This window comes from Dicentrarchus labrax, unplaced genomic scaffold, assembly GCF_905237075.1.
Source record: "Dicentrarchus labrax unplaced genomic scaffold, dlabrax2021, whole genome shotgun sequence".
Taxonomy (NCBI): domain Eukaryota; kingdom Metazoa; phylum Chordata; class Actinopteri; family Moronidae; genus Dicentrarchus; species Dicentrarchus labrax.
The window spans coordinates 22,457,084-22,469,891 of NW_026136707.1; the positions used below are offsets into that span (position 1 = coordinate 22,457,084).

At 41.0% G+C, this 12,808-nt stretch overlaps 1 protein-coding gene across 6 annotated transcripts in view; it reads right to left on the reverse strand.

Annotated features, from left to right (window-relative positions):
- Positions 1–12,808, reverse strand: part of klhl32 (kelch-like family member 32) — a 29,567-nt gene that overhangs the window by 7,623 nt on the left and 9,136 nt on the right. For 5 of the 6 annotated variants that reach the window (XM_051406899.1, XM_051406898.1, XM_051406897.1 and 2 more), the window contains 3 exons: positions 11,612–11,719; positions 5,807–5,905; positions 2,675–2,890 (listed from right to left, as the gene is read on the reverse strand). In XM_051406899.1, coding sequence (XP_051262859.1) covers positions 2,675–2,890; positions 5,807–5,905; positions 11,612–11,719 — 423 coding nt within the window. Of the gene's footprint in view, positions 1–8; positions 2,053–2,674; positions 2,891–5,806; positions 5,906–11,611; positions 11,720–12,808 lie in introns of those variants that run through there. The other variant, XM_051406901.1, reaches the window with a different exon arrangement.

Here is a 12,808-nt window from a genome sequence, read left to right on the forward strand (position 1 = left end):
TAGAGGCAGACAGAGTAGAGGAGAGGAGAGTTATGGACTGTATCAACAGTTGTTCCCACATTCACACAAAAAGTTAAATGTGTCATACAAAGTTATACTTCAAATTCAGTATTACACTTTGGGCCCAGTTCCCTCATTACGGGGTTGAGGTCTTTATTTAACTAGTCACTAGAATAAAATAGTGACTGAAATATTCACCATTTTGTTATGTTTGCCATAAATTTGGCATTTGCTAATAACATTTTTAATGCGCATTTTGATGGATATATTGCAATTATTGTTAAAATATGATTTTAAATGGGGTACATATCTTTAATTCTTTGTCTCTTTTGGCTATCATTGATAAAATCAGATTAACCAATTCAGTACTGTTGTGTTATGATGACATGTTAGGAGGAGGGTGCTGCACTTTCTCCTAGGTAAAGGGGAGGGTCCAAAGAAATTACGAATAACTCCAAGGAGGGCCTTGCATTTTAAAGCCCCCTCCTCACACTAAACATTTTTTTACAGTCCCTTGAAATGGGGTTGGGAAGAAGGAAGAAGTGGCTAAGAACAGTGAGACAAGGGGAAGGAATAAAGGGTGCAAGAGGAAAGTAAAGGGAAGCTTGAAGTCAGTGTGAAAAGAAGAAAGATTAGAGGAATGAGTGAAAGAAGCAGAAAACAAAAGGAGAGAATCTGAGAGGAAAAAATGTGTGTGGGACTGCTAATCATAATTATTTTTCTAGACTCCTATAGGCTATTATGGCAAGACTGAGGCAAGCCAGCACTGCATCCATACTTGCCAACAAACACACACACACTCACACGCACACACACAAGTACTTATTAATCAGCAGCATTCAATATACAGACTGTAAATATCCACAGGCACCTTCCTTTGTTTAATGCAGGCAGTCTGGGTTGCAGAGAAGGGATTTAATTGAACTTGAGAGCGGTGGAAGGTTATTTAGCTGCGACGAGGTGTGAATGTGGGCGAGATGACTGGAGATCACTGATACCATTATCAGGAGAACAAAGTGGTTTTTAACGAAATCAGTGCAGAGACAGAGAACTTAGTACAGCAGAATAAAGGCGGGTTTTAGGGCAACGGAGACTGGGAACATGTTGCTTTGGTACAAGGATGACCACAGACAAGATTCACAGTATCACACCAGAAATCAGAACACAGCAGTTGGTGTAGGATGTATAGACAAACACTCAACGTGTACTTCCCTTCAGTCCTCCTAAAGGAGTGAATATGCAACAAACATGCAAGTCAGGATTGTCTTTTTGTGATATCTGTGCCACTCTCCTGTCTCTACCTCCCTTTCTCTAACGCTCACCCCGCCCTTCTCCTCCTTATTGCTCTGAAGTGACAGTATGTGTGTGTATTTCTGAGTGTGTTAGAGTGTGTTAGAGTGTGTGGTGTGTGTGTGTGTGTGTGTGTGTGTGTGTGTGAGCGTGTGCACTACGGCAGCTGACTGTGAAGGTCACGCTGCATCACACAACTTCCTCAGGGCACGGAATAAATCAACTCCTTCTCCCTCCTTCCCCTCCGCAATGAAAGAGAAAGTGCGAGTGTGTGTGTGTGAAAAGGAGAGAGTGAGACCACAAAAGAGAGGGAGAGAGAGCGAGGGAAAGAGATAGCGAGCGAGAGAGGTTAGGGGAGGGGGAAGCTACAGAAAGGCAGAGCAAAGGATGGCAAGAAAGAAGAGAGAGGAACAAAAAAAACAAAGCCAGAGAAAATGTGATTTCCAGAGCGTGAGAGACTCTAAGAAAACTCTGAGTGACAATGATTGACGGCCAAGCTATATCGGTCCGGTATTGGTGCGTACCCCCCCACCCCTTTCGGACGACGGCCCCCGCTTGCCGTTCGCTTCCGTCTGATGCCCAAATTAACCTTCTGGGCGAAGTGAAGGAGGCCCAAAGCAGCCTAATCAGAGGCTGATTATGGCGGCGGCGGCTGGCTAAAGGGTCAGGGTAATTGTGCCATCAGAGGCCTGATTGTTTTCAATCAGACGGGCGGCCGAGTGACAGCTGGGGGATTGGGGCCCTGATGGAGCCGCGGTGGGCCTAATCAGAGAAGAGAAGGGGAGAGAGACAGAGAGGGGAGAGAGATGGGGGAGAGAGGGAGAGAGAGGGGGAGGGCAGGAGGCTGATTGGTGCAAATGAACAGTCAAAACAGTAAAGTCCCCACCCCGCACTGCCGCTTCACTCCACAACCCTGGCACTTCATGACACACACACACACACACTCATGCACAGCCACATGAATGCATGGACTGATACACAAAACACATGTCTCTGTCACACATGTGCACAGTGAGAAACAGTCCTATTGCATATTTGCATTAATAATATAAGAGCCAGTGTTTAATTTGTTGTTTAGTAGTCTCTGTGTGTGCCATGTATTGTGTCACGCATATATATATGTGTGTGTGTGTGTGTGTGTGTGTGTGTGTGTGTGTGTGTGTGATATACAGGCTGGGGGGATATACAGGCCTAACATTGCATCTTGGTGCCAAGATGCAATGTGTTTGCAAGCTGAGATGATTGTTTCTCACTTTAGTTTTCATCAAAACATTACCGTAACACTACACTTTAACAGATTACTACTGCATGCCATGCCTAGACACACATACGGGCACACAAACACACACACACACACACACACACACACACACACTTCCAGTACCTTCCATATCTCCTCCTCGCTCAGGGAGGTGAGGCGGTCGCTCTTCAGCACCTCCCTGAGGAGGCGGTAGGGCAGCTGCAGGGCCTCGTCCTGCCTGCTTTGGCTCAGCTCAGACAGATGCTCCACCAGGAAGCCCACCACGGCTTCCTCTAAGGCGGGGAGGTGGAACAGGTCAGCCACGCGGTACAGCTCCAGGTAGTTCACACTGCTCAGTTCCTGCAGGGTGAATACATAAACATACAAATAGATTCACAGATTCACCATCAGTGTTTTCTCAGTCCTTAAAACAGCAATATGATCTCCTGAATGTTATAATTTGGTTAGGAGGTATAGTTAGTGAAACGTTAACATATGAAAGATTCTTTTATGTTTCATTTTATAAGAATTATATTTATCATTTATAGATGTCTTGTTTGTTTGTTTTTTGTCAACTCATCTAGAAGAGTTGGACATACACACATGTACATACATCAGCCACACATATACAGTATGTGGGTTGATTTCAATTGCATAGTTAAATGACAACATTACAGATGCCAAATGTAGAGACACAGGCATAGGCAGGCAAGGAGAGCAAAAGAGGTAAAGAAAATGAGGCCTGACTAGTGGAATGAGACTGCCATCTTCTGGCTGTCCTTCAGCACATACAGTGCTACATCAACTAGCACATTCCCTACTACTGTTCAACCTGTAATAATGTAATACCTTTCTGGATTGGGTTTTTAAAGTAGATATTTTGCAGTGAAATTCCTTCACATTTCATTACATTTTACTACTGCTACTAATATTTTACAGAATAAAGTAAAGATAAATAAATAATAAAACAAATGAAATTAAAGTTCTTCATTAAATATTAGAGTGTGATTATACAAATAACAACAGCAACAATCATGCATACACACAGTCAAAATGTGTCATTAGAATCTTTTCAGATATAGGACTCAGATATAGTGCTACACACAGCAAGTGTAGCATCGATCAGTTATCCAATATTCAATTAACTGGTCCTGCACATCCCTATCCATCTTATCAGAGGTGATATATCTGATTTTCAATCAATTGGTGCAATGTGTAATGTTATTGGTCTGGTCCTAGCTTCCACTCTGCACTCTAACCACACACCAAACAGTCAGCTGATGTGTGCTCTGCAAACAATGATGTTAGCAGGTAAAGAGATGAACAAACAGAAAAGTCAGCGACTTATTGTGTTTTGTTTGTACTGAGGAGGGGCTGCTCACTACAGATCTGTAGAAATGGGGCTTTTGCAACCACCAGATGGCACTTTCGAGCTAAGTTTACTATTGTGATGTAAAGACTTAGATGGTAAAATACACAAAAGATGACAGGGATTTGAGAAGCACAAGCTGAAATAGTACATGTATTAGTGTGTACATGTACGTAATTAGGTGATATTTAAACCACTGCAAAATGCCTGAATTCCAGAGAAACTGTATCAAACACCTCAGAGCAATTCTGCTCCGCAACAGCCTCAACCTGATTTGTCTTTATCAACAGCAGCTTTTGGCAGCGTACCCAGAGGACAGTAGGCTGACTTTGCCTCTGTTCCAAAAGTTCCATCTTGGTTTTGGTGATAAAATACATGAAACAAGCAGCAGGGTGGCCTAGTTCTTGAAGAGATCTGAACTCAGCCTTAGCTCATCCACCCCACTGAAGTCTCCCTGATCAACAGCACTGAATCTGTAGTGGCTTTAACCTCCCTGTGGAGGAGGATACACACTGGACCATTAATTACAGATTGCAGCAGCTTGGACATTTTTTTAAATTTGAATAATCGATGCACTTTTTAAGTTAGTTTTGACATCAAACTGCAGTGATGTTAACAGGAAAGAACAGTTTGACATTTTAGGAGATTATATACACTTATTTGCTTCCTTGCCCAGATTTAGATGAGAAGATTGATACCACTCTTGCATATCTAAATGCTGAATATGAAGCTAGGGCTGGGAGACAGTTAGCTTAGCTTACTGGAAGCAGGAACAACAAGCCTGGCTCTAAAATATCCACCTACCAGCACCTTTAAAGCTCACTAATTAATATGTTACATCGTCTTTGTTTAACCTACATAAAACTACAACTCAAAGAAGCACATAACACCCCCTTAAAACCAACTTGTCCTTTATTTACACATTTTTGCACAGATTACACCAATGAGTTATAATATGTTGATTAGTGAGCTTTACAGGTGCTGGTAAGCAGATTTTGTTACCTTTGGACAGCGCCAGGCTAGCTGTTTCCCCCTGTTTCCATTCTTTGAGTCATGCAAAGTTTCCTGTCTCTAGCTTCATGCTCTCAGCATTACAGAGAGTGTGTTACAAGTGCATTTCCCAGAATGCAGAACTACTCCTTATTGATGTCACTGTTGCTGCTATCAGCACGCACATACATCATTTGCTTCTACACTATTTCTTTTTTACACAGAAATTAAAAAGGGAGGATCATAAATGCTCAGTTACACACCACCAGTTCATATCTGTTACAAGCCAGATCTCTGTCAGTGTCTTCAACATGCACAAGCACATGTTTGACTCAAGGGACGGTCAAAAAACACATAGTATAAGGATGAACAATATGTAATGTAGGTACAGGTGGTGTCTGATGTTGTTGCTTTTAACTTTTATTGGTGAAAAGATGAAGTGGCCATGTCATAAAAATGAAGCAGCCAGTATCAATATATTCACTATAATCCCTATGTTAAAATACAATATGTAAATTCCTTCCATAACCTGGTCATGGTCCTGGTCCATGCTACTCTGTTGTTTGTCTGAAGAGGACTGGTTTCTAGTGCAGCTTAGAATTGCCTTCTGATACCAAGGAAATACATCTGTGAAATAAGTCATAACATAAAAGCTACTCCACTTCAACTTAAGTGACCCATTTGTAAATTTCCTTGATATTCCCTGCAGAGAGGATTAAATCCCCCGACTGTTCCTGAGTGGAACGCACTTCTCAAAACTCCATGACATTATAGGATTTCCATTAAACTGATGGGAACTCTGTAATGTGAAGCAGTTATTCCTCTGATTGGTCTTATTATGTCTCCACCTCGCACACAAGAGAACAGTGGTGTGTGTGTGTGTGTGTGTGTGTGTGTGTGTGTGTGTGTGTGTGTACCTGTATGAGGTAGTGGGAGCAGAGGCTGAGGAGCTCCAGCAGCTGAAGGTGGCTGCCTGCAGACAGGACGTCCTGGATCACTGCCGGCTCCAGCAGGATCTGTCCAGGGGAAATAAACAAGGTCATTGGGTTTCATTTTATGATTCTTTTTCAACATCAGTTTCAGTTTTACTGAAGTAGGGGTGCAGTTAGATATTAGGCTGATTTTTATGGCATACTAGTGTTCATTTTTATGGTCATTTGGTATTGTTATATTCATATGGAGGAACTGAAATTGTATGGAAAATAGTACGTTATTCAATATGTTTTCTTCATGTTTATAGCTAGCTACTATTAGTCTTGTTAACCCCTTAAATGCACAAGGTCTTTAGACTTTTGATTTTATATATATTTTATTCAAATAAGCCTGCAACTTGCCAGTATGTCTAAAACTATCTTAACAACTTTCTGGCATGAAAATGTCAAAATTGTTAAGAACCATTGCTTTCCTAATGGTTCTAAACAGTTTATAAGGTGGGTAGAGACAACATGGAGTTGTCAGTTGATTGGTCCCCACTTTGGTGCAGACTGAAATATCTCAACATCTGTTAGATAGATTGCCATGCAATTTGGTACCACTCTCCCAGAGGATCCAGAAAGGTCCCCAGAGGATCAAGTGACTACTGACTTCTGTGATCTCTTGACTTTTCCTCCACCAGAAGGTTGACATTTTGGGTTCTTGGTGAAATGCCTCAGCAGACTGTAATAACTAACAACTTTGGTGATCCCACTGACTTTTTATCCAGCATTATTGTAGGGACAACATTTACATTTTTTTTATTAAGATGGTGAACATGGTAAATAGTACTTCGCTCTCAGTTTTGTTTATCCACTGTATGCTGTACCAGGTGGTTTGTCCTGTTTGGCCTTACACTGGCACTGTTGTGTGTGACTGTGATTCGAGCTGTAATGTTTTATCAGCAACTGATTTGATAGTAAATCTGTGATTTCCATCATTTTGCAACTAGAAATGCCTTTTTTTTATTTTTCAAATATTAGGATTTGTTCTTTTCTTTGTCACATATTGTTTTAGGTATTTGGGTTTCGGGAAATCATAATGTAACATTTTATCGAAATTCAGAATTTTTAAAGACAAAAACGAATAGTTGAAGCCCTATTTGTGTGGACCAATTTCTGTTTGGTAAGGGCAAGTCATTGTGCAGTTACAGCAGCCTATGTGGCACAGTATGTAGGAACATAAAGTTTACTGGATTATGCTACTGTAGAAACATGGCAGTTCAACATGGCAGCCTCTGTGGAAGAGGACCCGCTCCCTCTGTAGATAAAAACAGCTCATTCTAATGTAACAACAACACAAAAGGTCTTATTTTCAGGTGAATTATTATTACTTATTTTGATATACTATATATATAAACTAATGAAAACATACCTATGAATATTATATTACATTTTTGCTAATAGATCCTCCTAAATGTTACACAATCTTCAAGGGTTAAGTCATAAGCACTAAGACTGTTTGACCTGAGCTAAACTCACTTAAGTTGAAAAGCAGTCATAAAGTTTATGTATTTAATTTCATTATCTATCTTTCCTTTTTTTGTTTTTGGTGGATTTTAGTTTAGAATCGGAGATAATTCCATCTTATTTCAGAATGTTTTACATGGTGTAATAGAAACAGGGATATTGAGTGTGACAGATTGCACAACAGAACAATAATTGCTCCATCAATGTGCTTTATTCACCATTATCATGCTCTCAGCAAAGCAACATATTCAGGCAATTACTACAGCACTCATTCTGCCCAAATGCTTCCTGTTGAGCTGAATGAACAGCAGCTGAAAGCATCCTTCTGTTTCCTCCATATTACCCACCCATAGGCATTAACATAAAGCTCTGTAATACAGCCAATTCATATTGCTGGGCTCTCAGGAGCAGAGCCAGGCATCGTGTATTTTATGGAGAGTAAACTGCCCCTTTTTGTGTCTAATTTCAGCTCACAGACAGAACCACATGGAGTTAAATATTCTATTAATCACTGGAGTAATAGCCCAATCAGACTAAACATGCCCGATGTCACCTCTCACACAGTGGACTCACCTACTCCAGATGAAATTTGGCATTGTTTTAAAGGGCAGGAACAAACCTTTGATAATCCATTCAGCAGCACTGCCCTACATAGCCACAGAGGCGTGACTGCATCCGTAGTGAAAGTGAGAAAAAATGACTTCATCATTTGTCTCCCTCGCCTCTCACTACTGTTGATACAGTAGTGGGCTGAATATTGTTAAGCAGCACTCATGGGTATCATTTCTGCTACAGCCTACTCATTATTTATGATTTCTGAAACAGAAAACGCAGCTTTTTCATCTTGATAGAATACAAATCTGTGTGGTATGTATGTAGTACTTTCTTCTGGTGCACACATTTTAGTTGTTGTAGTTATGCGTCTGTGCTTAATTACATTGCTACAAATACACACATTATTTGACCACTTTAGCATTCATGTAAACAGTCCATTGGAAATCATCAAGCAATTTCTTTATGATCAGATATTGTCCCTGTAACTAAAGCCACTTAGTAAAGCAAGCTTCTCTGCAATTAGCTGCATCTGCACATTTATCACAGTATGGTTTCCTGCCAGGCACGGGCAGTGGTCCAGTTAACCACCAGCACAATCTATGGGCTTCCAAAAGCTTACCATATGCAGATAGAAAGCAGTAATGCAGTAAGTGGTTCTTTGCTCCCACTAATGAGATCTGAATGCACTGAGCCCCAGTAAGAATATAAAGACTTCCATCTTTGATCAACAATCAGAGAGAAATTCTCTTAAATTAAGAGGAAAACTAAACTCTGGGCTACTTTAAACACCACCATTACTTTTATTAGACGAATATAAGGCTGAGGCAGACGCTCAATTTTCTTCTTCTTCTTTCACTCAATCAGCATGCTGGCAGACAGCAGCAGCAACGAAGGCAAACCCGAATAATAACTGTAAGTGAACGCTCTTCATATCCTGCTATCCTCTCCTCTCCTCTCCTCTCCTCTCCAGAGGCCCACTACAGTTAAAGCACTTCAACCTCACACAGCAGAAGTCAGTTTTATAACACCGTGGCAGGTTCAGTGTGGGAGTACAGTGAGCTCTTGTGTAAACCGACATTTATTGCACTTGTTACTTGCGAGCCTTCACCTGGAGGAGAAGACGAAATGAAAAGGAGATGCTTGTACGGCAGAATATAGAAGTCTTCCTCCCCACGATCTGACTTACGTAGGCTCACTTCACTCGTTCAGCTCAGAAAATAGATTAATAGTGTGAAAAATGTCATGTCTGTGGGTGATAAAACACTGCAGGATGTCCAGGGTGTTTAATTGATTGAGATGCCCACAGTGGAATTGGCATGCAGTAAAAATGTCATTGAAGTTACTGACTGAGAGCATCCCGTGGCAGCATGTCTTCTCACTCACACTGCTGGCCTATGACATGTGGCTGAAGGATTTTTAGTAGGTCATTATTTACGGTGTGGGGATAAGCATATTGCCCTCATCTCTCATCTGCTATCATCTCCTCTGGGCAGACAGGAGCTGAGCCAACCAAAGCAGGGCGGCTTGCAAGCCTGCTGTTGACCTACTTACACTGCCCAACCACTCACTGTTTGCTCATTTCCACTGTGGAAATAAAATTAGGAGAAATTACAAAGTTCCTGGCCTCTCAGCGCACTGCATAAGCCACTAGGCTGCTTACTTGGACTGAGCATCGCCACCACTAACAAGGTCAAGGAAGGTTATTAGAAATGATCACACACTTATTCTTTGATGATAGGATGAGAAGGTGAGGAAAGTGGCCTGACTCACATGACAGTCTTGCTGCTTTGGTATAGAAATGTAATACTGTGCTCTTTACTTCCGCTTTCTTGAATTCAATTCTGTGTCTTGTTTAGAATGTCAGATATAATGTTCAGCAGTGTGACCACAGAGGAGTGGTGACCGGTTTATGGTAAAAATCAGACACAGCACCTGCACACTCCTGGATAACACGCACGCTGCAGTAGAAGCTGCTGCTGCTGAGATTAAAGTGGTAATCTGCAAATGCCCTGTTTTGATTTATTTTGGTGACATATTTGGCAATGGTGAAAAGTAACTAAGTACAAATCTAAAGTACTCATACTTTACTTGAGTATTTAAATTTTTTACTACTTTAGACTTGTATTCAACTGCATTTTAGAGGGAAATGCTGCATACTAGTAAATTTACTAGTATACTACATAATAGTAAAAGCTTAAGTCACTAGTTATTTGAACATAGAGTTTTTATATGTAAAACATTTGATCGGCTTATAAAATGTGTTTTAAATTGAGCTACCCAAAAATATATAAAGATGCTTCCCCTGAACCAGCAACAACTTTACAATTCTACTTACACATCATAATATAATATATATCAGGGGTTTTCAAAGTTTGAGACTGTGGCCCTCCCCTCAAAACAAAGCTTGGAAAAAGGTGCCCCCTCACTATCGCCTTAGTTTACTTGCTTAGTTTTGCTCAATTTCTGGATGCCTATGGGATGATGGTTATGTTATTCGATCCCTTAAAAAAAAGTGAGCCAATATAGCTTAATATTGCTCAATCACTTCAAACTACACCAAATATAAAAAAAAAAATGTCTGTTCTAAGGCATTTATTAGTTTTTGACTCTGGGAAAAACTGTAAAATTCCCCAAAACTACCACACTCTGAACAATCTCATTAACCAAATCACACATGTTTAGGCTGTTCTATGTGATGTCTGAGCCTCCCCACCTCCCACTTTAAAAACCTTTAAAAACTCTGATACATATCATAATATAACACTCACACAAAGTCTTAGTTAAAGTTAGCTTAGCATGTTAGCTCGTTGTTATTCGCTAGCATGTTTTTTTATTGACAGTGTTACCTGGTGATTGTGTGAGGTGGATTGTTTGGTTTGTTTAGCCAATTTCTGTTAGTGCTGGCAACATGCTACTAGGCTTAGCAATGTCTGTCACATGTGTTTGGTGAGGTTGACTATATGTCTCCAGCATTTAAAGGACCAGTGTGTAGGATTTAGTGGCATTTAAGTTTTTAAGTTTTGTTTCGATTGCAACTAACTGAACAACGCCAGCGTCTTTATTTGACAACCTGGGAAAGAGAACGGGCTGTAGTGTAGGAGAAACTACGGTGACTGTGAAACATAGGGCTACCCTCAAACTTTTTCTGGCATACCCCCCTTCCGAAGTTAAAGATTGATAACCACTGGTCTAAGCAGATGCAATGTAGATATAGGCCTGATTAAGCAGCCAAGTATCTTGTATTTGCTTAGGAAAGGACGCAGTCACCCTAAATAGGAGTCATGGACAGTTAGGTTATGTAGGTTTCCCTAGGTCAGTGTTAGAGAGCGGTGTCACCTGCCAGTAGTACTAATTAGAAATAAAAAATATTATATTAAGTATTATTATATTTGACATAAATGCTGGGCTTTCACCAATATGTTAGCATATTTCACCATGTATATCTATCACTAATTCTGCTGATAATATTAATTACAATACAATTAATGCTAATCACATTTTGAATGCATTACCCACTTCTGTTTGTAATAGACTATTTTTACTTTGTTGTTGCTATTTCTTCTGTACTAATTATTCCACCACTGTTAGATACATTTTTCTTGAGCGTTCGTGAACAGCACTTTCCAGCTATCACCTCCCAATAAAACAGTGTGGGAAATCTTTTCTTTTCTTTCTTTCTGTAGGTGCTCTTTTCTGTCAGCTGTGGTGGCTATTGCTCAGACTCACCTGTCCAGTGTAGGCAAAATCCAAAGCATGCTTCAATCCAACGCCGGTCACTCCTTGCAGAGTCACTTCGTCTGCCTCACTCTCCACCATGCACAAGCTGAACATAGCCTGATGACACATACCGAAAGCATGGAGGATAGTTAGTTGAGGGATTGCCACATCACAGATATAACCAAGGCATGGCACATTAAAGAATTACCTATAATCACAGACACTAACGGTGAAATCAATCCAGCTTGGTTCTTTCCTTCAACGTCTACTCTGAAGGGGGGTCATATTATATCTGTTGTTCCACTATTAACAGACTGTGAAATCGGTTTTGTATGTGCACATGCTGAAAAAACAGCATCGTACTTAATCAAAACCTGCCAGACGCAACATCCTAGAGCCCTCCTGTATCGATTCCCCTGCCTTGGCCCCGGAGGTCAGCAATAATAATAGCACAATCAGTACTTTCTGTTATGCAGCCTCTCTGTCTTTCTCTCCTTTCCCGTCACACACACACATACACAGTCACACATGTGCACGCCACTCTCCATGTGAAATCAAAGCAGTGGATGCAGCGTCTGCAGTCTGGCCCTGCTGTGCGTGAGTCCAGCTTGCTGCTCGCTAATCAAAGCTATTGACTGGTGCCACACCATGAAGGGATGACAGAGCCATTGATCAGGGCCGACCAGCAGAGCGCAGCAGTATGGGAGGGAAGCACAAGAAGAGGGTGAGGAGTCAAATGTGGCCACGATGAAGATCAACTCTCTTACCTGTATCTGTAGCGAGGTTATGAAGCTTTGAAGATTTGACTTTATATTTTTTCCCTCTGGATTGTAATGGGACAAACAGACACCATAAATTGCTTTTGAAAAGTAATTCTAGCTGCTGTAGACATTGTCTTTCCCCACAGTTCCCTTCCCTCAGGATAGTGATCTAGCTAACTTGCAATTTCACATATCTCTTTAATCACAGTAGCAGTTTGCAGCACAGTCACTCTGCACTATCTCTACCCAGAGACTGGTGCATAACGGCATTATAAGCTTTGAAGGCCCTCAGGCTTAGTTAGCTTAGCTTCTCTTTCTGTCACGAAAACGACATTCATTCCTCCCAAAAACTCATCCAATTCTCCTTGATTCACAGCACCCATGAACTTTAACCAGGCCCCCCTCCTCCGGCGAATGGCCCCTCTGTATTGTGAGGATGACGTGT